Source organism: Ornithorhynchus anatinus, chromosome 2, assembly GCF_004115215.2.
Source record: "Ornithorhynchus anatinus isolate Pmale09 chromosome 2, mOrnAna1.pri.v4, whole genome shotgun sequence".
NCBI classification, from domain to species: Eukaryota; Metazoa; Chordata; class Mammalia; order Monotremata; family Ornithorhynchidae; genus Ornithorhynchus; species Ornithorhynchus anatinus.
Window position 1 is genome coordinate 54773420 of NC_041729.1, and position 27715 is coordinate 54801134.

Consider the following 27715-nt stretch of genomic DNA (forward strand, 5'->3'; position numbering starts at 1 on the left):
TAGAGGGAGGGATTAGGAAGAACCGTAGTGAAACGAGGACTTTAGGCTACCCAGATAATCGGGAGAAAAGGAGAAAGCACGGAAAAAGAATAAGGGAAAGAAATAAATTTCCTTTTTAGAATATGTGTGAGTTCTCTGCTCCCAACAGCTCTTAGGAATTTGGAAATCAAAGTATACTTAGTACCAGCATCTCTGCCAAAGTGTTCAACGAGCGAGAGGTGATTCCTCAATTCTTTCCACCTCCAGATTCAGTTCTTCCACAAAGTAGAAAGGGATAACTGAAAAAAAGCTTTAATTTTGCCTAAATTAATTCCTAAAAACCTTCAGATGAAAATATGAAATTCTCACTAAGATACAAATGGCTACAGAGTGGTTCATGAAGTCAAAATAACACGTTTTGGATCCAGCTCATTTGTGTGTGGCCTGGACTCAGGCAGTCCATTTGGAACACGGTGTTTTCATGTGAAAAGCCATAATCCAAACCATTTCGTATTTACGGTCACGGCTATTGGACATACATATCAGAACACAGTAAAAATAGAGCATACAGTGTGAGGTCAGTTTACAAAATGTATCCAACAAAAGTACAATCTTGGAAATTATTTCAGGCATTAAATAAAACAAAAAGATTCCAAGGAAGCACTGAGACAGCATAAGAGTGGGTGGATAAAATTAGTTTGCATTAAATGCTTGGTGTCCTTCTCAATTCCCCTTTCTCTATAAAGGGAATAAAATATTTATGATTAGAGGTGAAACATAACCAGTACAATTTAAAATGAGTCTACCTAACAAAGCAACTTACCATTTTTTCCCAAGTCTTTCCAGAATGTAAACCAAACCCCTGACCAAGACAATCCCTTTGATCAAAATTGGATTTTTCACTCTGTACTTCCCTTCTGTGGATGCTTCAGGGTTTTTGGCACTTCTAAAATTCTCAACCAGAGTTTCCTAAATGCCGCTTGTTGAAGGGACTGAAAAGCAAAAGTCCTGTCTATCAAACCTTCAATTCACTTTTCATAATCAGCATACCCAGTTCTTTCTCCCTTACCAAAAGACAAGCAATGCAATACATTCTAATCATTCTAAACAGCCTAGGAACATCAGATACTACTAATGTACCAATACAGGGAGTTTTGTTACAATCTGTGTTTCCATAGCGAGATCTAGACAGAACGCTCTTAAAGAATTAAGGAATTCTTCCCACAAGACGCACCTGTCTGGATATAAAGCAATCCACAAGTTGGTCCAAACAGATGCAGCATAGGAAGAAATGGTAGTGAGCGTGCTTTTGGTAGTCAATCTTTCCTTAACACGCAGTTCTTTCAGAACACAATTGCTGCTTTCTAGGGGGGGCTTTTATCTAAGGAATGCTTTCTTTTCTAAGGAGCTCAAAAAGCACTTCACAATCATTATCCCAATACTCCTCAATGACACATTCTTATTAATCCTCACAACACTCCTGTGAGGTAGGTAGGAGGTGAGAACAATATTATTAAGAACAAGCAAAGGTTGGCTTTGGGATTATGGGCCCTGCTGCCACAATGTCAAAATCTTAATAAAATATGATATTCCTTGACATGGGGCAATCTTTTTTCCAACAAAGCAGCACCTTTTATCACTATAGAAAATATGTTTGTTTTGTTTTTCTCCTCTTGTAAGCTTCAAAATTAAACTTTACGGAGGCTGGGTTATTCGCTCAGAGAGCATCGATCACAGTACTTGGGTTTCCAGTCGTCGTACTTCTTTGACCACAAGATCAATGTTAATAATTGGATTAAAGTACAGGGCCCAGTAAAATAGACAGTTGCAAATGAACTGAGGAATAACGGGCCAAAAAATGGCAACAAAAAGGCCCTGTGTTGATACTTTCCAGAAATGGCTCCACATTCTGTGAGGAACAGTCCTGAGGAAAGAATAAAGAGGATTCCTTTAGCACTGAGGTCCGAGCGGGTATTTGGTGACTAATACCTTTGCTGATTATCTAAGACTCTTTTTCCTCATTTTTGCCCCCAAACAATTCTAATCCAAGCATGAGATTGTTACTAATAATAATATAATAATGTTGGTATTTGTTAAACGTTTACTATGTTCCACACACTGTTCTAAGCGCTGGGGTACATACAAGGTAATCAGATTGTCCCACATGGGGCTCACAGTCTTCATCCCCATTTTACAGATAAGGTAACTGAGGTAAAGAGAGGTTTAGTGACTTGCCTAAGGTCACACAGCTGACAAGCGGAGAAGCAGGGAGTAGAACCCATGACCTCTGACTCCCAAGCCCAGGCTCTTTCCACTAAGCCACATTGGTTCAGTAATCCAACTGAAACATATACAAACTATAAAGATGCTTCAGGTTTAAGGCAGAGGTGTAAAAATTGGTTTGGGGGCCACTCCTGGCCTGCTGGAGCTTCTTTTCAGATTCCCCTGCCCCGTGGCAAAGAATGCCCAGGTCTTTCCTCCACCCACTACCCCCGCTTCACCTAACTCAACTTCATCTATATACAAATAACACATATAGCAAGGAACGCACCCTCCCCCAGCAACCCACGTAGTGTCAAAGTCCACCACCCAAAGGAGCAAAGATTAAATGGAGGACTGTGGCCCAAGCCCTCTAGCACAAATGGAAATGGGGCCTTAAATCATTAAGTCTACCTTCACCCGGTGTTCACTATCTATCCCACAGCATCCTCAGGTCTGCTCTTGACTCACGTGCCAAGCATTTCCTAGATCTACTGCCAAAGAAAGTCTCTTTCTCCTGAGTATTAAGTCCCTTTATGGATCACTAAGATCATGTTCTAAAATGAGTCATCTCCATAGGCGAATGCAAAACTTTCTAGAAAACCAGGATCTCAGAAAATGACCCCAGCGCTTAACAAATACCATCAACAACCACCCCAAATTTGTGCGCCCTCTCCCTTCTCTATCATGAGAGCAGAAGAGAAAGACAAGGACAGTGTGGAGTTAAAGCCTCCATCATTCTGGGGGGTCTGGGCTATACGTGCCAGAATGCATTGGGACCTAAACTGAGCCTGTTCTAGCCCAGATGCGGAAGTCCAAAAATTTACAATGAGCAAGAACTGTCCGGACTTGGGACAAAGTAGAATGACAAGTCTATTTGGTACAATTCTAACACATTTTTAAAATTACCCCCAATGTTTCCCAAAAATCCAGTTTAATTGAACATATGGCACCCTGGAATATCTTAAAGGAAAAGGCAAATGCTCTAACCTCAATCCTTAATTTTTTTTTAAGGTATTTGTTATTTGCCTGCTACGTGTTAGGCACCGTACTAATCACTGGGGTAGATACAACCTAATTAGGATTTGTCCCACATGTGGCTCACAGTCTTAATCCCCATTTTACAGGTGAGGTAACTGAGGCACAGAAAAATTAAGTGACTTGCCCAAGGTCACACAGCAAACAAGTTTTGGTGTTAGGTTTAGAACCCAGGTTGTACTGCTGTGGTATACTTGCCAACTAGAGTAATAACAGTAATGGTAGCTAAGGCAGTCACCTGGGAATATGAAAAAAGGAAGACTTAAGATGGAAACAGAAGAGGTTCCTTCAATAATCACGGCTCTGTTCAGACAGACGAACATTTTTACAGGCAAAGGGTCTTTACTTCTTCAGGAATTATTCTTCCAAAGACATTTTATATAACAATTTAAACTGTGTTTGCAAAATGGGAAAAACGTTTATCTTTCAACCTTTAATTTTAAAAGACCTCTAAATAAATCATATATAGAATAACGTTCACAGGGCACTTTACAACTGTCTAAGTGAAAACTATGAAAATTCACCTCTAAAAAGTGATTCAAGCCCATCACTCCAATATAAATTACATTATTGAATACTTGACTGTCTTGACTCAGAGTGTTTTTCCTCAAGAAAGACTTCTTATTCCTCTCAAACCTCTGCCTTCCCCAATACTCTCCCCTATCCTGTTTGCAGGCATACTTACTTCAATTCACTTCTTGACCAAATCCTCCAAAATGAGAATAATTCCAGGACAGAGAGTAACATGGCATTAACAATGAGAAATCGTGATGTCCAATAATGTACCTCCAGCCAATCCCAGGCAAATTCAGCAATTAATTGATATGGAAGGAAGGAATATTTAACAAGGAATTCTCTCCACTGTTTCCATGAAGGATCTTTAAGGTCCTTTAATAATAATAAAGAAAAACAGCAAACACAGGTGAATATTTTTAAGTAAATATTTTATGTTTTATGGCACTGATTCATTTACTTATTTCATTTCCTTTACTGGATAACCTTATGGAAAAGTGTGTGTGCGTGTGAGAGAGAGTACAAACACACATTCACACACACAAGATTACCCAAGGTTTTAACATAAACACACAAACATCCAATTACAATGAATCGCCTCCAAAAGTCTGAACCCGAGATTATAGGCACATTCATGAGTGCATTATGAAGAACATGTAATAATACTTTGGAAAAATTATCTCCTAAAATATGTTCATTAACAATGATGTTACAATAAACCAGGATTGTACTTCCTTTCCCAGACACCCTTGGTAGTGGTGCTTGTGAAGAGAAAGGCTGCAGAATCAGGTGGTTTGACAGAACAGAAGTAAAGAGTGTGGACAATCCACCACTGAACAGTCACAAACAGGTAATACTGTGAAAGAATTGACTGCTTTCTTAGAATTTTTTAAAAGCTGAATGAATGGGTGAGTCTATGTTTTTTTTTTTTAATGGCATTTGGTAAGTGCCTACTATGTGCAAAGCACTGTTCTAAGTGCTGGGGGGAGACAAGGTGATCAGGTTGTCCCATGTGGGGCTCACAGTCTTCATCTCCATTTTACAGATGAGGTAACTGAGGCACAGAGAAGTGAAGTGACTTGCCCAAAGTCACACAGCTGATAAGAGGTGGAGACGGGATTAGAACCCGTGACCTCTGACTCCCAAGCCCAGGCTCCTTCCACTGAGCCACGCTGTTTCTGCTCTGTTTGCTGTGTCTCCCCCTCTAGACTGTAAACTCATTGTGGGCAGGGAATGTGCCTGCTTATTGTTATGCTGTACTCTCCCACGTGCTCAATTCAGTGCTCTGCACAAAGTACGACTGAATGTATGAATGTCGATGAAGGCAACCATTCAGAGCCTAAAATCGCTGCTGGATTACATGTCCACATGGCAAAGTGCTTTCTCATCCGTTAAATCCCATATGGTCTCTCTTTCTCCCACCTCCACCCCACCTTTGTTTCTTCAGAGTGCTCAGAAGCACTCTTCTGAAGCCCAGAAAAACTGGGCTCTTCAAAGTCTCTTAATAGTTAATCCACGGACGGTCATTTTGATTCTGTTACAGACCTGTAAAAAGGATCGTTTCAGTCAAGATTAACCACTTACTAGAAGTTTTGTGATAATATCCTCTTCAAGATCTTCTTGCACTGGACAGATTGTGTGAATAAAAGGTAAAAAGGTTTCTGCATAGTCAAACAGATACAAATAGAGCATACTGAGTCTTGGCGAACTCTTCAGGGCATACAGCAGGAACAGTGACTTGCCTGGGTTCACTGCCTGAAAAACATGAAAAGATGGAAATTCCTTTCAAAACTCAGCTTCATTCACATTTACATTTTCTACCCCTAAACTGGCTTTAACATAATTTACGATGTTGCCTTGTCTTTTTTTTTTTTGTGGATACAAATGCACATAGTAAGTGCTCAATAAATACCCGATTGATGTATGCATTGGGAATTGGTTTGATCTTATGAAATTACCATGGAAAAGCCTCATTTCTGTATTTATACCTCCTCCTCTGATGGCTACGGGAGGGGTGGCCCCAGGCCATCAATTAGCTGCTTCCAATTCTAAAGAATAATTATCCTTTCTGCTCCACACTATCATTCTATTGCAGTTTCATTCCAGAAATGAAGCCTGGTTATGCCCAAGCTTGTCACAGTTCGGATCACCACATTCTGGGAAAGAGGATCCATGCCAAGGACATGCTAAGATCTTCCCTAAATGAGCAAAAACTTAATTCTGATGGCATGCCAGAAATGATGCCGCTCAACGCTGTTCCCATTAGTTGAACAAAGAGAGAAAGAGATTCATTAAGAAACAAGTCATCACACGCTTGGTACGATGCCATGCATCTGGGAACCCTCAAATACCGAATTAAAACTATTACTTTTTTTAATGGTATTTATTGCTTACTATGTACCAGGCACTGTTCTAAACACTGGGGTAGATAATCAGATTGGACACAATACCTGGCCCACACGGGGTTCACAATCTTAATTCCCATTTTACAGATGAGGAAATACAGGCCCACAGAATTGAAGCGACTTGCCCCAGGTCACACAGCCGACAAGGGGCAGAGCCGGGATTAGAACCCAGGTCCTTCTGACTCCCAGGCCCGTGCTCTCTCCACCGGGCCCTGCGAGTGTTTACTGGGTGCAGAGCACTGTAGTGAGCGCTTGAGAGAGTACAAATAACAATGAAATTCAATTAAATTCCACATTAAGTTGGATATAGAAAGAGAAGGGGGCTGCTGAAAAGTTAATTTCCTTCTTACTACAACACTGGTCTATCTGAGAAGGGACACAGACGACCAGCATGGCAAGTGATTCACCAAGCAAACCTGGCCGGGATGAGCACTGAACACTGTGCGTTGCAAGCTCGCCTCGCCACTTCAGGGCTTGGCTTAATTCCTTAGCTACCTTTATTCCCGGACCTCTGTCGATTCTTCAGCTCTCTAACACTCTCATCTGTCTCTCTGGGACAATCAATCAATCAGTGGTATTTTTTGAGCGCTTTACTGTGTGTAAAGCGCTGTTCTAAGCGCTCGGGAGAGGGCAACATTGGTACATACAACAGGACTCTACTCGGGTCGCAGGAGTCTCATTTTGGCTCTCAGTCAGAAGCAGCGTGGCCTCATGGTTTGAGCACAGGCCTGGGAGTGAGAAGGACCTGGGTTCAACTCCTGGCTCTGCCACTTGTCTGCTCTGTGACCTCAGGCACATCAATTCACTTCTCTGTGCCTCAGTTACCTCATCTGGAAAATCGGGACTATGACTGTGAGCCCGGTGTCCAACCTGATTTGCTTATAAATCCACAATACTTAGTACAGTGCCTGGCACACAAATGCCACAATTATCATCATCATCATCAACATCCTTTTACTGACGGTCTACTGAATACTAGGCCAGGGAACAGATAACAGAAGGAAAGAGGTTCCTGCCTTCAAGAAGCTTACAATGTAACGGCTTTCCCATCAGCAATTCCAGGGTGAGAGAATATCACAAGCAGCAGAACCCAAGCCCTGCAAGACAAGGGCAGTCTCAGAAGGACACTAATAATAATAATAATAATAATAATAATAATAATAATAATAATGTTGGTATTTGCTAAGCGCTTACTATGTGCAGAGCACTGTTCTAAACGCTGGGGGAGATACAGGGTAATCAGGTTGTCCCTCGTGAGGCTCCCAGTCTTAATCCCCATTTTACAGATGAGGTAACAGAGGCACTGAGAAGTGAAGTGACTTGCCCACAGTCACACAGCTGACCAGTGGTAGAGCCGGGATTCGCACCCATGACATCTGACTTCCAAGCCCGTGCTCTTTCCACTAAGCTACGCTGCTTCTCTAGCTAGCTGGCAGGCTTCCCACCCACTTTCCTCTCGTACAGTTAACAAAACATTACTGCCGATTCCTTCTCAATCTGTGGAATCTGAGTGCTTACTGTGTGCAGAGCACTGTACTACACGCGTGAGAGAGTACAATAGGGTTGGCAAACACGATCCCTGTCCTCAAGGAACTTACAGGTTAGTATCACCAAAAGTGTCCGCCTCCTCCAAAGATGTCTTCGACGTAGCGTGGCTTAGTGGAAAGAGCACGGGCTTGGAAGTCAGAGGACGTGGGTTCTAATCCCAGCTCCACCACTTGCCTCTGTGTGACCTTGAGCAAGTCACTTTACTTCCCTGTGCCTCAGTTACCTCATCTGGAAAACGGGGATGAAGACTGTGAGCCCCACGTGGGACAACCTGATAACCTTGTATCTACCCCAGCGCTTAGAAGAGTGATTGGCACATAGTAAGTACTTAATAAATACCATGATTATTATTATTGTTATTATTAAAGAGTGGGTGGGATTTGGAGGGATTTTTGACTGACGAGTCTGCTACACCACAGTGAATACATTAAGACAGAATGGACTTTTACAACTCAGACAAAAACAGATTATTGAGGAAAATTTCCAAAACTTCTAAGGAATATGAATCTATTTGAAACTAAACTTTCTTTGAAGAAATAACAGTAAATACACAGATTTACCTTGTATTCCCAAAGATTCTGGGGAGGCTTAACTCCTAGTGTTTTGACACGTTCTAGTTCCATGAGAATGGCTTTTCTGTGACTACTGTTTTCTATACTATATGGGATTTTCGAAAATTCTTCATCTGTCAGTGTTAAAAGTAACCTGTATTGAGGGGGGAGAAAAACCAATGTTATTTATTGAGCACTTACTGGGTATTGTTCAACAGAGTGCATCAAAAGCAATCAACATACCCCCGGCCTCTAAGGGGTTATAAACCAGTGAGTGAGAAGGTGGAAGCTGCAGAAAAAATAAAGATAACACAGGAGCAGAAACATGGCAGGATGAAATAGCTGAAAAATACACTATAATATACAATAATTCAATATACATATCTAAATGCTGAACAAGGATTATATAAATATAGTGACAGAAAACTTTTCATATCCTAAATTTCATCTTGGAAATTTCCTCAAATTAATATTTGGCTGAAATATACCTCTCCAACTAGATATGCAGTAGATGCGATCCTTCTGTTTATACCCCTTCTCATCCCATTATCAGTGGCAAACAGGGCTTCAATACTCATGGAGAGACCGTTTAGCCACGCAACTGAGTGGGAAGTACAGTATAAAGGTATTATCGTCGAAACTTGACAGAGAACAGTACACACACGTCACCCACAGGACCGAAGCTCACAGGCTGCAGCCAGATTGGACGCCACTGTCTCTTTACAAATTATTTGGTCAGTCATGGAGCTTGCCTGCTACTTGATCATAAACGTTTTATTTGAGTAATTTGGCCCCTTTTCTCCCAGGGTATCATCTGACAAGGTAGTCCAACAAATTGGTATCCTAAGAAGTTCACTTTTGCTTCTGAAATCAAATCATTTTGCTTTGTTTTTCAGAAAACATGGTGTTTTATATATTTTTTGAAGTTCTCACCTTTAGTGCATCATTTCTATAAAAATAAAAATTGGCAGTAGCCAGCATCATGATGTCATTTATTACACGCAACTACGTCTGAAAGGGACAGTACACTATCATAGAAAGACAGCCGTCTATTTCCTTCCTTCAAAATTCCCAAAAGAGATTCTCCAATTTCTCATTACCTTGATTCAAAGATAAATTACTTCTGCTGGACAGTCCTCCCATCTGATTTACCTCATTCTCAAATCTGATCACTCCCAATTTTAACATGACTCTACAAGACAGCTCATCCAATTTAACATCGCCAGGAATTTTAAAGATTACAATAAACAAGTTTCACCAAAAAACAGTCAGGGTATTAAACCAACCAAGCCACCCGCTTGCCTCAGTACTCTCATCTGCAAAATGGGGATTAAACACCTGTTCTCCCTCCTACTTAGACTGTGAGCCCCATGTGGGACAGGGACTATGTCTGACCTGATAATCTTGGATCTAACCCAGTGCATAATATGGTGCTTGGCACATAGTAGGCACCTAGTACCCATTATTATTATTATTACTACTAATATTCTATTGTTTACATGACGATAAGGATCTATTGAGGATTATGACTTTGATACTCCCTTTCTTTTTGAAAGCTGTGAAAATTTAGTCTTGGATTATGCTTAGAGCCCAAATCCTGCAAACATCTACAAAGTCACTGTGCTAAAGTGACCCTTGGGTACCGACCATCTCAAGGTCAAATGCTATCTCGTGACCTCCTGAGCCGCCGGGCGGAACTCGGAAGTGAGGGTGGGACACCGCCCCCACAACCAAAACTGCCAGATCAACAGCCCAAGCTGGGAACACAGAAGGTGCCCCTCGCCCCCATGCCAATCAAATTAGGTCTGGAAGAGGGAGGAGGGCAGAGATTGGGTAAACTGAGGCCGGAAGCTGGAATGGTTTAAGAGCACAGATGATAAATACCGGCCACCTCTAACCTTCTGTGCAGAGGAACGGGACTTGCAGCAGCTGGCCACAGGTCGCCTCTGTCCAGGGCGTGAGAAGGCCGCTCTGCCTGCACCGAGTGAGGAGCCATGGGATGGGTGAGTGTCCTGTCCTGCTGAACGCTCGTGAGGCTGGAAGCCAGACGCCTTGCCATGGGATGTAACGTTTAAGTGGATTTAATGCCTAAGTGGATACCTCCCGAGTGGGACGTGAATATGGTGGGAGTTGGCCGCCTCCCCAAGTGCGAGTAGCACATAAATGGATTTAATAACTAAGTGGATGCCCACCGAGTAGGACGTGAACGTGGTGGGAGCTAGCCACCTCACCAGGTGTGACTAACATTTAAGTGGGTAATGTATAAGTGGGTAACACATAAGTGGGTTTAACGCATAAGTGGATTTAACGCATAAGTGGATTCCTCCTGAGTGCGGTGGGAGCTAGGCCCCTCACCACGTATGAGTAAATCATAAGTGGGCTCCACGTGGGTGGGCCCGGGTGTTCTGCCACGCGCGAGTAACATACGAATATATTCCTCCCGCTACAGAAGCTCTAACACCATATTTTCCCCAAAAGGGAAGGTCTATTTGTTGCATCTAAATAAGCAAATACTTCAATTCCACCCGTGGAATAAATTTTATACAAAACTCAGGCTTTCCATCTCTGGCCTCTCTCTCTCTCGCCGCGCCAATTCCGAACGAACCCGTCCCCGGCACCGAGGTCTGTGATACGACTCAAGTCCATTTACTGCCAAGTACAGACGAATCAATGTCAACACAATAAATACTGTATTAGTGCTCCGATCACCCACATCAGTGCCTCGGAAGCTTGTGATCCTGCTTCTCACCTGCCGTTAACTCTCTCTGACAAAAATTTCTCTTTATAGAGAGAAGCCCAGGGTCCCAGCTGTTCTAGCCAGAGGATAACTTCTTCTGCAGTCCACCTAGCTACTGACTTGTGAACGAGTAAGTCGTGTTCGGATTCTCTGCTGCTCCAGTGGTACACAAGCAGAACAACCTGCAAACAACAACAACTGCGGTAAGAAAGAGGGAGGGGGTCTAACTCATTTATGCATTAGCAGATGGAGTTTGTGACACAAACTGTTAAATACACCCACTGTGGGTAGGGAATGTGTCTACCAACTCCGTTATACTGTACTCTCCTAAGCGTTTAGTACTGTGTTCTGCACACAGTAAGCGGGCAATAAATACCATTTGAAGTAGCCATGGAGCCACACCATTAAAAATCCCGACAGTTCTCCCTTTCCTCCAACAATTCTGGCCTCTCGTGAGGCTGTTGTAGAATGGGCAACACACGAGAAGCCCCAGTTTATCTTTAAGCGTGTCAAAATTATACCAAGATAACCGGAAATGGCTTCAGCTTGTTACCCTAAGTGACTTGGGGACTAAAAACTGCATACATTTGCCCAAAGTCCCATTGATCCTATGTTATTCTCAAGTGAAACTCTCAAGTTTTTACACTGCTGGAAATACGATTTTAACACAAGGATCTTTGGAAAAGTCAGGGTTAAAAATACCAAAAAAAGATCCTAATAGTCACTTCTCCCTTTCCAGGGGAATTTCTTCAAGATGAGCAGTCCTCGATGCCTGCTGCTGAACTATTTGCTGTGTTAAATGTACCTTTAATAGATGTTGCAGGGTGACTGCGATGTTAAAAAAAAGTATTCAAATTATGATTCAATGTTTGATTTAAGTCAACTGGTGAGAAATCCTTACTTAATCCTTGCTAATGTACATGCTAATGCATATTCTTAGTATTAAAATATCTTAATAGATGCTATTTACTTATGTCCACATCCTTTACATGATCCAGGTCCATGTCTCTGCAATTTTCCCCAACTGCGTTTTACTTTAATATCTGTCTCCCTTTCTACATCATAACATCCTGGATGGCAGGGATCTTGCCTATCAACTCATTTGTACTGTAGTCTTCCAAGCCATCAGTACAGTGCTCTGCACACAGCAAGTCCTGAAATACCACTGACAGATTACAAATAAGAATTTCCTTTTGAAAAGGACGCAGAGATCTTCTCTATCAACTCTATTGTACTGTAGTCTCCCAAGCCTTCAGAACAAATCAGAATTTCCTTTTGATAAGGTATTAATTTTGCAATTAGGTTTCATTAGTTGGTTAGTTGCAACTAAATTACAGATTCTGTGAAATGATTCAACTCCACTCGATTTAATCATTGATATTTGAGAGATTCCCATCACCTATTTGGAGGACAAAATTGTGACCGAAATCAAGACTTGAATTTCTGACCTCTCCAACCTCCAGCTGAGCACTTGGGGCCCACTTAAGCACCTGGGTACTCTTCCGGCTCTTCCCACCCCAGCAATGCTTACGTCCACCCCTTGATGTTTTACCATCTCCTCCGATCTGTAATTTAGTGTCCATTTTCTCGGTTAGACTGCAAACTCCTTGAAGGCAGGGATCATGTCTAATTCTAACGCACCCTCTCGAACACAAGTACAGCATTCTGGATCATGTCTAATTCTATCGCACCCTCTCGAGCAAAAGTACAGCATTCTGGATCATGTCTAATTCTACCGCGCCCTCTCGAGCACAAGTACAGCATTCTGCATGCATTAGGTGGTCACCAAATACTACTGATCAAATTAAAACGGGTATGCTTAATCGTCTCTTTGCTCTCCCTTCCCTAGAATTATTTCACCTTGTATATAAACTTGCTGAAAATCTGTTGGGCATTCTTGCCCTTCCCCTCATCTTCCTCTCAGATACTATCTCTGGAGACCCAAAATCACAGTTTGAATCCTAAAACTGAACATTACAGATGCTCGTATCTAACCATGGGAACCCTCTAACCTGTATACTGAAATTCACTGAGCTAATGGCTGTCCATCTTTTTTCACAGAAAGAACCAATTTCGGGACACCATATGAATGGGCGGTTTCTACTGCTGCCTATAAAGAAGAGTTCCATAAATAGATTCCGCAGCATATTTGAGACAATAAATTAGAAATGGTAATCCCCTAGTACAATAACTGAAGGCCACAAAAATAAAACTGATAGTTCCAAAAGGATTTTGAAAATGCAATTAATTTTGATTCACTCAGTTATACTGTCATGTTTTCAACTGACATTTGAATTTATAGTAAGAGAGGGTGGGGTGGGGGGAAATACAGGGAAAATTAAACTTACTGCCACACCAGTTAAAGCTGTGAGCACGCCAGAAAAGAATCCCCCTCCTCGCTGCTGATTAGCACGTCCTGAATGTGGAGCAACAGAAATCTGGTTGTTCCCGTATTTCTGAAAGGCTGCAAGACTATGGGCTACATCGCTATTCTGCTGAATATCTTCAACTCTTTGCTTAATGGCATCAGGAAACAATTTTTCAATGGCATCTCTGAAGAGAGAACAAATTAGGAGAGTTTACTGAGGGCCATTCCAAAGCATGGACGTTAAATGACAATAATAATAATAATAATAATCATGGTACTTAAATGCTTTCTATGTGCCAGGCACTGTTCTAAGCGCTGGGGTAGATACAAGGTAATCAGGTTGGACACAGTCCCTGTCCCAGATGGGGCTCACAGTCTTAATCGCCATTTAACAGATGAGGGATCTGAGGCCCAGATAAATCAAATGGCTTGACCAAGGTCACACAGCAGACCATTCATTCATTCAATAGTATTTATTGAGCGCTTACTATATGCAGAGCACTGTACTAAGCGCTTGGGATAAACAAGTCGGCAACAGAGACAGTCCCTGCCGTTTGACGGGCTTACAGTCTAATCGGGGGAAATGGACAGATAAGAACAATGGCAATAAATAGAGTCGAGGGGAAGAACATCTCGTAAAAACAATGGCAACTAAATAGAATCGAGGCGATGTACAATTCATTAACAAAATAAATAGGGTAATGAAAATATATACAGTTGAGCGGACGAGTACAGTGCTGTGGGGATGGGAAGGGAGAGGTGGAGGAGCAGAGGGAAAAGGGGAAAAAGAGGGTTTAGCTGCGGAGAGGTAAAGGGGGGTGGCAGAGGGAGTAGAGGGAGAAGAGGAGCTCAGTCTGGGAACGCCTCTTGGAGGAGGTGATTTTTAAGTAGGGTTTTGAAGAGGGAAAGAGAATCAGTTTGGCGGAGGTGAGGAGGGAGGGCGTTCCGGGACCGCGGGAGGACGCGACCCGGGGGTCGACGGCGGGACAGGCGAGACCGAGGGACGGCGAGGAGGTGGGCGGCGGAGGAGCGGAGCGTGCGGGGTGGGCGGTAGAAAGAGAGAAGGGAGGAGAGGTAGGAAGGGGCAAGGTGACGGAGAGCCTCGAAGCCTAGAGTGAGGAGTTTTTGTTTGGAGCGGAGGTCGATAGGCAACCACTGGAGTTGTTTAAGAAGGGGAGTGACATGCCCAGATCGTTTCTGCGGGAAGATGAGCCGGGCGGCGGAGTGAAGAATAGACCGGAGCGGGGCGAGAGAGGAGAAAGAGAGGTCAGAGAGAAGGCCGACACAGTAGTCTAGCCGGGATATAACGAGAGCCCGTAACAGTAAGGTAGCCGTTTGGGTGGAGAGGAAAAGGCGGATCTTGGCGATATTGTAGAGGTGAAACCGGCAGGTCTCGGTAACGGATAGGATGTGTGGGGTGAACGAGAGAGACGAGTCAAGGATGAAGAGGCGAGTCAAGGTTGAAGAGACGAGTCAAGGATGAGAGACGAGTCAAGGATGACCAGTGGTGGAGCCGGGATTAGAACCCATGACCTTTGACTCCCAAAACCATGCTCTTTCCACTAAGCCACGCTGCTTCCCATGTATACGTGTACATACATGGAGTAAACTATCTATATTAGGCTTTGGGATAAACAGTTACAATGCGGGGACAACCGATCCTCCAAGTGTTCGGGAGGTCTTGGTCCAGAACTCTTGCAGTGTTAATTTAAAGGAAAAGTTTACATTTTGGGACTGTATATTTAGACCTTGTGAACATTACCAAGAAGAAATTACATTGGTACAGCCCCACCAAAAAGTTCACTGAGAACAAAAGTAGAGGGACTTTAAAAAACAAAACAAAAAAAGAGTCTATTTATCAAGGGTCTGGTCTGATGACACTGATAAAAAGGTTTTAATGGAATGTCTCAGCATTTTAAATTCAGATGTCCACAGACAGTCAGTTCTTCTGTGACGTATGCTTAAAGCTACAAGTTTGGAACAGAACATGAGAATTAGGCAACGGCCCAGCAACAGCCGGGTAGGCTGTGGCGCAGGGTGTGTCGGAAGAAATGGGTGTGTGCCTGCCCACAGGGTTGGTATTGCGATGAGAAATCTCTTCAAGACACAAACCCTGTGGTCACAGGAAAACTGACTGCACTGAACTTGATTTTAAGAATTTGTTTCAAAAGCCTAATAGCAGACTGGATGTTCATCAGTCCAGAAGATTTCATGGAACAGTAGATTGTATGAAAATAGGTAGTATATTGCTGCCTATTTGAACTATCATTTAGTTGTGATATTTTATATGAAGGATCATACTACTCGTGTCATAGCTAACTTGTCACAGTTTACTGAAAGGTAAAGAAGTTTTTTTCAAACCAGTTATTCTGAATTGTTTGGCAAAGAATCATTTGCCTAAGAGGAACGGTTTATGATGTCAATAAAAGGGAAGATCAGAAGGTGTCTTGTGTTTGATTTGATAAATGGCTAAAATAATTGCTTAGGTGCCAGATTCTGCTATTTTCCTATTTAAAATACTTAGAAATTGGCAGGGATATACGATCTTTATAGTACAGGAGCACCATGGTGTAGTGGAAAGAACAGAAGACTGACGGTCAGAGGATCTGGGTTCTAATGCTTGCTCTGCCACTTGTCTGCTCTATGACCCTGGACACGTCACTTCTCTGCCTCAGTTTTCTGATCTGTAAAATGGGGATTAAATCCTCATTTAATGGGGACGGTAAGCCCCATATAGGAGAGGGGCTGTGTCCAAACTGATTATCTTGTATCCACCCCAACACTTAGCTTTACAAATACAACAACCATAACAACAATAACGATAACAAAAATAATAGATCAAATAGAAAAGCCATTAACTCTAAAGTACTAAAACCGTAGACCCCACGAAGTTAGACTGCTGCCTGTACATTTGCTCTTAATAATGGCTGGAAATTACCTGAGGAGAATGTTGACTTTAGGGAATCCTTCCCATTTCTCTCGACATTCTGGACACTCTGTTTTCTTTGAAGACACCCACCACAGAGCTAGGCAGTGCCGGCAGAAACTGTGCCCACAGTTCAAGGTGGTTGGATTGACCAGAATGTCATAACAGCAGTGGCAAGAAAATTCATTAACAGAAATCTGGCCACTGATGCTTGTGTCGGGCTCTTCTTCCTCATGGCTCATCGTGTTAGCTTCGCATTTTATAGATGCATCTTCCATTTTTCGAGCCTCCTGTGACCCATAGGTATTTATATCAGTAGAATCTGCATCTTTAAAGGCATAATCGAACCTGAAAAACATTAGAGAATGGCTCTGTTTGGAATGGTTGCAACTTTAATTTTCCCCCTCAGTTTAAAGCACTAAAAAAGTTATCAAAACTTAAAAATATCCAGGAATGATTTAACAATTTTCAGAACAATACTTAGAGAAGATAAACAGTGGATATCTCTCCTGCCCACATTCCCACTTCAGTAAATTCCTAAAATTCAGTTATTGGACACAATAAAAATCCTCGGCATCAGCATTTGGTACTCAAAAACCAAAGAACTGCATGAAGAAACACTTTTCTTTTCCCTTAATATCCTTTCCTGTAGGAAAGTACACCCAGTTTTCCCTAATGCAGGGGTTGTGTTCTCGCCAAACCCTAAATTAAGGAAAACTTGTAGCCTACGCCTGTGTCCCACATTGCATGAATATGTACAAACAACCATTTCTTCTGACACAACAACACGCTGTACCCAAAACAGGCTTGCTTTGTCAGAAGAACATTACCTAATTTCTTAGAGTTTTTATCAGAGCAAACTGGGTGAAAGCCACAAAGTTTTTGGAGGTTCATATTGACAAATACTTTGTTTCCCAACTTCTTTTCCCTTCTTTCCACCCAGGAAAGCATTAATTGCTTTTTTTTTAAAAAAAAAAAAAAAGTAATCAGCTTACCAAGAATATTTTTCTGGGCTGGAGAGAATTTTAAGCAGTCACTCATTTCTCATTTTGGGGCATTTCAGCTTTATAGGCAGAGCAGTAAATGAACTTTAGTTCTCAGGATGTAAGGATAAATATTTGGTTCCACTGCTTACACTGTGAGCCCCATGAAGGATGGGGACTGTGTCCAACCTGACTAATTCCTATCTACCCCAGTGCTTAAATCAGTGCTTAGCACATAGTACGTCCTTAAAAAGTGCCATAAGCTTGTTATGGGCAGGGAACATGTCTACCAACTCTGTTATACTGCACTCTCCCAAGCCCTTAGTATAGTAATCTGCACACAGTAAGCGCTCAATAAATATGATTATTAATAATAATGACAGAAAAATCAATAACACCTACTGCAAACAAAGAAGGGCAGAAAACTTCTGTTCAAGAAAATCAAAGGTGGCAAAAAAGAGGTAAAATTGTTTCCTGGTTACGATGCTTCAGAACAGCCATAACATTCGGCCACGGTAACTTCATCCACGCTGAGTCCTGCACTTACAAAACCTCTGCATGGACTTTCCATCGTGCTACGCTACGCCCTTGCCTGCCTCTCGCCTGTAGCCCAGTGAGAATGAGGCCAGCAGGAAGCAGCATGGCCTAGTAGAAAGAGCACGGGCCTGGGAGTCAGAGGCCCTGGGTTCTAATCCTGACTCGGCCACTCGCCTGCTATGGGACCCGGGGAAAGTCGCTTCACTTCTCTGGGTCCCTGTTCTCTCATCTGCCAAATGGAGATTTAATCCCTGTGCTCCCTCCTACTTACAATATGAGCCCCACGTGGGTCCTGCTTATCTTGTATCTTCCCTGCGCTTAGTACAGCTGCTTGGACTACAGTAAGCATTTAAATACCGTAGTTATCAGCAACGAGGGCATTTGAATGGCGTTGTGAAAACCACTAGCATCAATTCCTTCGTGCTGGTTCTTGGTTCTGAAGTCTCAGTACTGTGGCTCATTCATGGTTCATTGGAAGATTTCATCATCGTCATCATCATCCTCCCACTTCTGACAAGACCCTACACTAGTTATTTTCCCGAACGCTGCTTTCTGCTAATTTTGAAATGAGCATCGCTCTCAGGAATCTGGGGATAGGTCTTTGAGGGGGTCTGAAAAATGAGACGCAATGCAAGAGATCAAGAAGGGCAGTTATTTCAAGCAAAAGCTGCTACGGCTATAGTCTGATGGGGGTGTGGAAAAATAGATCCCAACACTACACTTTACATGACGGTGGGAGATCCACCTTTCTTACTTTGGGCACACTACAGAAATTTAGAATAAAATGCATCCATATCCATCTTTTAAAACTTATCCTATTTTCTTCTAAAGATTGTCCCTTACGGAAACCACCTAGATCTGAAAATTGTCACAAGAGGAAAAAAAGATATGCACTTCAGAAAGAAACCAAGATTTGTCACCTTACTGGTATCAAAGATATTAACAGCATACTTTTATCGACTGCATTCTAAAAAACTAAAAGCAGATATTAAGTGGAGAAGAACACAACCCTTGGAAAAAGTTGCCAACTGTCATGCAAGAGCAAAAGAGATACTGAGAGGGAATTTATATACCCCATTATTCAAGAGATCACCAACAACCCTGAGCTTCTTGGAATGAGGTGAATGTTTTGGAATGTTGCTAATTTCCTAACTTTATTAAATTTCAACAACGAAAGCTAAATGAGTAGCAAAACAGCCTCTAAACATCCCCTTTAATAGTAATAATAATAATGTTGGTATTTGTTAAGCGCTTACTATGTGCAGAGCACTGTTCTAAGCGCTGGGGGAGATACAGGGTAATCAGGATGTCCCACGTGAGGCTCACAGTTAATCCCCATTTTACAGATGAGGCAACTGAGGCACAGAGAAGTGAAGTGACTTGCCCACAGTCTAACAGCTGACAAGTGGCAGAGCCAGCATTCGAACCCATGACCTCTGACTCCCAAGCCCGGGCTCTTTCCACTCAGCCACACTGCTCTGCTTTGTTCCCGGGTGTACACCGCTCAAAATACCCGGCTGAGGTGGATGAAATGATTAGCTATAGCCATATCCTTGACTCAGTTCGGGCACACGACTGAGCTACTCGCTGAACCTTCTGGAAACGACATTCTGACTATATTCTAGTCCAGAGCAGCAGTGTGGCCCAGTGGAAAGAGCAAAATTCTGGGAATCAGGAGACCTGGGTCCTAGATTCCTGGGTCTGCCACTTGCCAAGCGTATGCCTTGGGCAAATCACTCAACTTCTCTGTGCCTCAGTTTCCTCATCTGTAAAGATGGAGATGACACCTGTTTCTCCCTCCTCCAATGAGACCTTGAGCCCCATGTGGCTCGGGGACTGATTATCCCTGATTACCTTGGATCCACCCCAGCGCTCAGTGCAGTACTTAGTATAAAGTAAGCACTTAAATATCACAATTCCTACTATTACCTGAAACTTGAAATTCAGCGTGGAGTCAAACTTCTCTGAAACTGTAATTCCCCTCCTCATTTCAAGGGTTTCTACGCTGTTCAGTTTAACCTCATTCAACAGAGAGAAGTAGAAGGGCTTCCCTCAAGCGTGTAAGCAGACTTTGAAAGGAAAGCGAGCTGTGGTTTTAGAGAAACGATTCCATAAATACCACTGTTTGTTCAAAGTCAATGATTAAATTGATCACCCCTTCCTGCATGGCACAACTCTGCCAACTGCTCAGGTTTAACATGGCAAGGCTCAAGCAACGGGGTTCGGATGAACTTATGGCCATTTTATATGGGCAAGGAGGTCGTTTATCACCTGGGTGTTAAAAGAGGTCACTTCTCTAACCCAGAAAGGGGCTGAGGGAGAGCCGAGATGGCGGCTGAGCAGGGCAGCCCATGGTGGTCTCCCTCCTCCTGCACGCTCAGCCCACCGACAGCGAGAGCACCGAGGTGGGGCGGCCAAACCAGCTCACCGAGAGGTGTGGAAGCTAAGAGCGGTGGCCCCAATATTGGCGCTCGATGCACTGTGCACTGACTAAATACTGGGCAGAAAGCGCTGGAGGACGGAGAGAGCTCAGCCTACTGACGCTCCGCCTACGGCGGGAGGAGTCTTGGAGTGGTTGAGTTCACAGGAACGACCAACTGGACTGATAAACCTCGACTTTTTTTCTTTTTTAGGGGTACTTATCAAGCACTTACTCTGTGTCGAACACTGTTCCAAGCACTGGGGTTGGTACGAGTTAATTAGGTTGGATCCGGTCCCTGTCCTGCATGGGGTTCACACTCTAAATAGGAGGGAGAACAGGTTTTGAGTCCCCCAGTTGAGGAAACCGCAGCACAGAGATGCTAAATAACTTGCCCAAGGGCACACAGCAGACAAGTGGCGGAGCAGGGATTAGAACTCAGGTCCTCCGACTCCCAGGCCTGGGCTCTTTCGACTAGGCCATGCTGCTTCTTTTTCCCTCCTTCCCCGCAATCTTCTATTAGTACAGTAGGTGCTGAGAGGGTCAGCACCCACCCACATGGCCCCACGGACGTCTTCGGGCTTTATTACCCTATTTATTTTGCCGATGAGATGTACATCCCCTTGATTCTATTTATTGCTACTGTTTTAATGAGATGTACATCCCCTTGATTCTATTTATCGCTATTGTTTTTGTCTGTCTCCCCCGATTAGACTGTAAACCTGTCAATGGGCAGGGACTGTATCTGTTGCCGATTTGTACATTCCAAGGGCTTAGTACAGTGCTCTGCACATAGTCAGCGCTCAATAAATACTATTGAATGAATGAATGAATGCTGCTGACCCCCTTTTCCCTCTCCTTTTCTTCCCTTTCCCTCTCTTACCCTCCCTCTGGCAGCAACAACCGTCCCTACATAGCAGCATGGGGAAATGGCATCAACCCGCCACACTCGGGGCGGGTGGTAATAAACTGGCTTTTTATGCATTGACTACTCTAAGGTTTCACTTTGCCTGGCTCTTCTGAAGACAAAAAAAAGGTAGCCTACCTCTGCTGTAACGTGACCTGGACATCAGAAACAGAGGAAATTGATATTTGTGACGCTAGAAACTACAGAGATTACATTTCAATGAACAAAAGCGATGTCTTGTTTTTGAGATGTGCCTAAACTTAATATTCCGATTTTGTACCACTCCAGCTGTACGAAATACTAAATTTACTAGGTTGCACAGCACACCGAATCTGTTCCTTTCATCTGTTCCCGTTCTCCCTCGTACTTAGAATGGGAGCCTCATGTTGGACCTGGTGATCCTGACTCAACCCCAGCGCAGACCATAGTGATTCATCTCCTGCCATAAAATACCTACACCAATTAAATAAAATCTCCCATGTGAACTGTGCCAGTCATTCTAATCACCTATGACACAGAGTACTTAGACGTCATTCTAATCAAGATCACTTTATCTTCCTCTTATTCAGTTCTTATTCATAACACAGGGCTGTCCTCTTCCCTTGCCAAACCCCACATTAAAGAAAATCCTCTTCGTAGTTCTCGCCCACTCTGGTACACACGTATGTGGTATGAATGGTTTCTTCTGATTCCGTGATCCTGGACTAACATTTCCCAATTACATTCTAGCCAAAACGCACAACCCATCTATTCTAGCACCTTTTTATATGGTATTTCTCAAACGCTTACTATCTGCCAGGAACTGTAATAAACACCGCGGTAGACACAAGCTAAACAGGGTGGACACAGTCCCTGTCCCACATGGGGCTCACCGTCTTAATCGCCATTTGACAGATGGGGTAACGGAGGCACAGAGAGGTGAAGTGACTTGCCCAAGGTCACACAGAAGACAAGGGGCAGAGCCAGCCAGGATTAAAACGCAGGTCCTTCCGACTCCCAGATCCGTGATGGTCACGCTGCACTTCCATTATCAACACTTAGTAAATATCTACAGAATGCTAAGCAAGTCCAGAACCTGGGAAAGCTAAATCACTGTCCCATCTCAGGAAGCAGTGGGGTGGGTTTCCCGGAATAAAGATGCGACGGCGAAGAAGGAGCCCTGAGTTTTAATGCCAGCTCAGCCCTGACTTGCTGTGTGACCGACCTCTCTTGTGCCTCGGCTTTCTTGCCTGTAAAATAAAAATAAATGGTGGTATTTGTTAAGCGCTTACTATGTGCAAAGCACTGTTCTAAGCGCTGGGGGAATACAAGGTGATCACGTTGTCCCATGTAGGCTCACGGTTTTAATCCCCATTTTACAGATGAGGTCACTGAGGCCCAGAGAAGTTAAGTGACTTGCCCAAAGTCACACAGCTGGCAAGCGGCGGAGCCGGGATTAGAACCCTCGACCTCTGACTCCCAAGCCCGGGCTCCTTCCACTGAGCCACACTGCTTCTCTGTAAAATGGGAATCATAAAAATCTTCCTCTTCCTACTCCAAAGGGATGTTGTGAGGATAAATTGAGGATAAAGTGTGAAAGCCTTGAAGAAACATACTATCAGAAAATAGGTTATCAATTCATATTTTACTAAGAGACATGACATCACTGCTGTGTTCTGTGCCCAAATATACTTATAATAATGATAATGTTGGTAATTGTTAAGCGCTTACTATGTGCACAGCACTGTTCTAAGCGCTGGGGTAGATACAGGGTCATCAGGTTGTCCCACGTGAGGCTTTCAGTTAATCCCCGTTTTACAGATGAGGTAACTGAGGCACAGAGAAGTGACTTGCGCACAGTCACAAAGCTGGCAAGTGGTAGAGCTGGGATTCGAACCCATGATCTCTGACTCCCAAGCCCGGGCTTTTGCCACTGAGCCACGCTGCTTCGACTTATGTGTGCCCCCAGCCAAATCAGCCATGTCTTTAGGGCCCAAACCAAGGTTCGGATGGGGGGTGGGCAAGCCTTTTTTTTTTTTAAGGTCTGATGGGTTTGGGGTAAGGGAAAACGGTGTCTGACGTAAGCCAAAAGCCATGTGTTGCAGGTGCCAAGGTCTGGACTTTGGTTGTACACTGGAGGCAAAGCTGCTTATGCGAACCAATCAGTTTCACCGATATTGTACTCTGCTCCCCTTATTAAAGAGAAGCAGCGTGGCTCAGTGGAAAGAGGCCGGGTTTGGGAGTCAGAGGTCATGGGTTCGAATCCCGGCTCTGCCACCTGTCAGCTGTGTGACTGTGGGCAGGTCATTTCACTTCTCTGGGCCTCAGTTACCTCCTCTGGAAAATGGGGATTAAGACCGTGAGCCTCACGTGGGCAACCTGATGACCTTGTATCTACCCCAGCCCTTAGAACAGCGCTCTGCACATAGTAAGCGCTTAGCAAATACCAACATTATTATTAAAACACAGTGCATGTTTACAATGCAGGAAGGGTGACACCAGGAAGTAAATTGGATCCAAACAGTATGTAATCAAAAAGATTCTCCTCCTAAATTCCGCTGTTTGTGTGCTGCCTGCGGCTCAATGCGAGGACCCACCTGCTAAAAGAATGATCACCGGCCTTCGGAGGAAAGCGAGGGAAAGGTGGAACGTTTAAAAAACACCCGTGTGGGCCCCCATTCTCCCCGCAGACAAAACTCACCCGCGGGCCTTCGGGATCCCCGTCAACACTATCATCGTTATCGCCCTCATCATCATCATCCCTAAGCACTTAGTACAGTGCTTAGATTGATGCCTGTTTACTTGTATTGATGCCTGCCTCCCTTCCTCCAGACTCTGAGCTCGTTGTGGGCAGGGATTGTCTCTACTGCCGAATTGTAACAATAATAATAATGTTGGTATTTGTTAAGCGCTTACTACGTGCAGAGCACTGTTCTAAGCGCTGGGGAAGATACGGGGGAATGAGGTTGTCCCACGTGAGGCTCACAGTCTCCATCCCCATTTTACAGAGGAGGGAACTGAGGCACAGAGAAGTGAAGTGACTGGCCCACAGTCACACAGCTGACAAGGGGCAGAGCCGGGATTCGAACCCATGACCGCTGACTCCCAGGCCCGGGCTCTTTCCACTGAGCCACGCTGCTTCTCTGGTGTACTTTCCAAGCATTTAGTTACAGTGCTCTGCACACAGTAAGCACTCAATAAATATTACTGACAATGAATAGGCACTCAATAACACGATCGATCGACTGATTGATCCCTGACAAACAGCAATGTTCACCCAGCGCCCGCTGGGCACTGCCGGGACCCCCATGGGGGTAGGGGGCTTCTCCAACCCAACGGTCCTGGCCTCCTCCTCGAGGGGATTTTGGTTGGGGTTTTGTTTTTCGGGGTCAGGGGCACCGGGAGGAGGGATGGAGAAGCGGGAGGGGGCAGGCCTGCCCTATGTTCTCGCCCCCTACCCACTTTTGGTCTCCCTCCCAGGTCATGGGTTCTAATCCCAGCTCCGCCACCTGTCAGCTGTGGGACTTTGGGCAAGTCACTTCACTTCTCTGTGCCTCGGTTACCTCATTTGTAAAATGGGGATGAAGACTGTGAGCCTCACGTGGGACAACCTGATTACCGTGTCTACCCCAGTGCTTAGAACAGTGCTGGGCACATAGTAAATGCTTAACAAATACCAACATTATTATATTATTATTATGAGAGATGGGGAATGGGGGATAAGGGATGAGATGGGGGATGAGATATGGGGGATGAGAGATAGGGGATGAGAGATGGGGGGTGAGGGATGACAGATGGGGGATGAGAGATGAGGGATGAGAGATGGGGAATGAGAGATAAGGGATGAGAGATAAGGGATGAGAGATGGGGAATAGAGAATGAGGGATGAGAAATGGGGAATGAGGAATGGGGGATGGGGGATTCATTCATTCTTCATTCAATAGTATTTATTGAGCGCTTACTATGTGCAGAGCACTGTACTAAGTGCCTGGGATGAACAAGTCGGCAACAGATAGAGACGGTCCCTGCCGTTTGACGGGCTTACGGTCTAATCGGGGGAGACGGACAGACGAGAACAATGGCAATAAATAGAGTTGAGGGGAAGAACATCTCGTAAAAACAATGGCGACTAAATAGAATCAAGGTGATGTACAATTCATTAACAAAATAAATAGGGTAATGAAAATATATACAGTTGAGCGGACGAGTACAGTGCTGTGGGGATGGGAAGGGAGAGGTGGAGGAGCAGAGGGAAAAGGGGAAAAAGAAGGTTTAGCTGCGTAGAGGTAAAGGGGGGGTGGCAGAGGGAGTAGAGGGAGAAGAGGAGCTCAGTCTGGGAAGGCCTCTCGGAGGAGGTGAGTTTTAAGTAGGGCTTTGAAGAGGGGAAGAGAATCGGTTTGACGGAGGTGAGGAGGGAGGGCGTTCCAGGACCGCGGGAGGACATGGCCCGGGGGGCGACGGCGGGATAGGTGAGACCGAGGGACGGTGAGGAGGTGGGCGGCGGAGGAGCGGAGCGTGCGGGGTGGGTGATAGAAAGAGAGAAGGGAGGAGAGGTAGGAAGGGGCAAGGTGATGGAGAGCCTCGAAGCCTAGAGTGAGGAGTTTTTGTTTGGAGCGGAGGTTGATAGGCAACCACTGGAGGTGTTTAAGAAGGGGAGTGACATGCCCAGATCGTTTCTGCGGGAAGATGAGCCGGGCAGCGGAGTGAAGAATAGACCGGAGCGGGGCGAGAGAGGAGGAAGGGAGATCAGAGAGAAGGCCGACACAGTAGTCTAGCCGGGATATAGCGAGAGCCTGTAACAGTAAGGTAGCCGTTTGGGTGGAGAGGAAAAGGCGGATTTTGGCGATATTGTAGAGGTGAAACCGGCAGGTCCCGGTAACGGCTAGGATGTGTGGGGTGAACGAGAAAGACGAGTCAAGGATGACACCGAGATCGCGGGCCCGAAAGACGGGAAGGATGGTCGTGCCATCGACGGTGATAGAGAAGTCTGGGAGAGGACCGGGTTTGGGAGGGAAGATGAGGAGCTCAGTCTTGCTCATGTTGAGTTTTAGGTGGCGGGCCGACATCCGGGTGGAGACGTCCCGGAGGCGGGAGGAGATGCGAGCCCGAAGGGAGGGGGAGAGGACAGGGGTGGAGATGTAGATCTGCGTGTCATCTGCGTAGAGATGGTAGTCAAAGCCGTGAGAGCGAATGAGTTCACCGAGGGAGTGAGTGTAAATGGAGAACAGAAGAGGGCCAAGAACTGACCCTTGAGGAACTCCAACAGTTAAAGGATGGGAGGGGGAGGAGGTGCCAGCAAAGGAGACCGAGAATGACCGGCCAGAGAGGTAAGAGGAGAACCAGGAGAGGACAGAGTCTGTGAAGCCAAGGTGAGATAAGGTATGGAGGAGGAGGGGATGGTCGAGAAATGGGGGATGAGAGAAGGGGGATGAGAGATGGGGGGATGGGGGATGAGAGATGGGGGAAGGGGGATGAGAGAAGGGGGATGAGAGAAGGGGGAATGAGAGAAGGGGGATGAGAGATGGGGGATGGGGGATGAGAGATGGGGGATGAGGGAAGGGGGATGAGAGATGGGGGAAGGGGGATAGAGGATGGGGGGTGAGAGATGGGGGGATGAGAGATGGGGGATGAGAGATGGGGGATGAGGGAAGGGGGATGAGAGATGGGGGAAGGGGGATAGAGAATGGGGGATAGAGGATGGGGGATAGAGGATGGGGGATGAGGGAAGGGGGGTGAGAGATGGGGGGTGAGAGATGGGGGGTGAGAGAAGGGGCATAGAGGATGGGGGGTGAGAGATGGGGGGTGAGAGATGGGGGATAGAGGATGGGGGATGAGGGAAGGGGGATGAGAGATGGGGGGTGAGAGAAGGGGGATAGAGGATGGGGGGTGAGAGATGGGGGATGAGAGACGGGGGGTGAGAGAAGGGGGATAGAGGATGGGGGATGAGAGATGGGGGATGAGAGATGGGGGTGAGAGAAGGGGGATAGAGGATGGGGGGTGAGAGATGGGGGATGAGAGATGGGGGTGAGAGAAGGGGGATAGAGGATGGGGGATGAGAGATGGGGGGTGAGAGATAAGGGAGGGGGATGAGATAGATGAGGGATGGGGCATAAGGAATGGGGGATGAGGGACTAAGAGACAGAAATGGGGGGGGGGGTTGAGGCGCGAGAGCAGAGGGCGGCCGGGGAAGCCGCCTTCGCACCCCACTCCGCGGCCGCCCACAGCCCAGAGGCCCGCTCTCTCACCGCCTCCCTCACCGCCTCCTGCCCCGCGCCCCCGGACTTACCTCCGCCGCCGCCGCCACCGCCCCGCGCCGCCCTCCCCTTCCCTTCTCTCCCCGCCGCGCCCCGCCCACCACGACGTCACTTCCGGAAACAAGCAGAGCGGCGCCCCACCGCCCCCGGCCCGGAGACCATAGAGAGGAGCCGGCTACCTGCTCCCGACCCGCGGACCTCCCACGCTGCCTAGAGCGGCCCGTTGGGGCCCGGGGCTGGCGCCTGCGCACAAGCGGTGCCCGGCTCCTCTGCGCGCGCGCGCGTTCTACGCACCCGCGGCGGGGCCGCCGG

The 27715-nt window shown here is 45.4% G+C and overlaps 1 protein-coding gene and 1 long non-coding RNA gene across 3 annotated transcripts; one reads left to right on the plus strand and one right to left on the minus strand.

Annotated features, from left to right (window-relative positions):
• Positions 1 to 275: 275 nt before the first annotated feature.
• BFAR (bifunctional apoptosis regulator) lies at positions 276 to 27459 on the minus strand. Of its 2 annotated transcripts, none has more exons than XM_029056723.1 (8): positions 27436 to 27459; positions 16337 to 16672; positions 13379 to 13583; positions 11043 to 11212; positions 8303 to 8447; positions 5374 to 5544; positions 3962 to 4164; positions 276 to 1903 (listed from the first exon to the last, which is right to left on the minus strand). In XM_029056723.1, exons 2-8 carry the CDS (start codon positions 16600 to 16602, stop codon positions 1711 to 1713), a joined length of 1353 nt encoding a protein of 450 aa, XP_028912556.1. In that variant the 5' UTR covers positions 16603 to 16672; positions 27436 to 27459; the 3' UTR covers positions 276 to 1710. The 2 variants fall into 2 exon arrangements, with proteins under 2 accessions (XP_028912556.1, XP_028912562.1); XM_029056729.2 differs by lacking the exon at positions 27436 to 27459 and adding an exon at positions 17320 to 17334.
• LOC114808826 lies at positions 4346 to 5724 on the plus strand. Its single transcript, XR_003756594.2, has 2 exons — positions 4346 to 4639; positions 5333 to 5724. It is a non-coding gene; the product is annotated as an uncharacterized LOC114808826 (long non-coding RNA).
• Positions 27460 to 27715: the final 256 nt, after the last annotated feature.

What these genes read in the sequence shown, in the direction of transcription:
- BFAR (XM_029056723.1), bottom strand. Translation starts at nt 16,602, where the DNA reads ATGGAAGATGCATCTATAAAATGCGAAGCTAACACGATGAGCCATGAG. An exon ending in AGAATCTTTGGGAATACAAG is followed by an intron (nt 5,545 to 8,302) that starts GTAAATCTGTGT and finishes CATGTTTTTCAG; the next exon opens with GCAGTGAACCCAGGCAAGTC. An exon ending in ATATTATCACAAAACTTCTA is followed by an intron (nt 4,165 to 5,373) that starts GTAAGTGGTTAA and finishes TTATTATTAAAG; the next exon opens with GACCTTAAAGATCCTTCATG.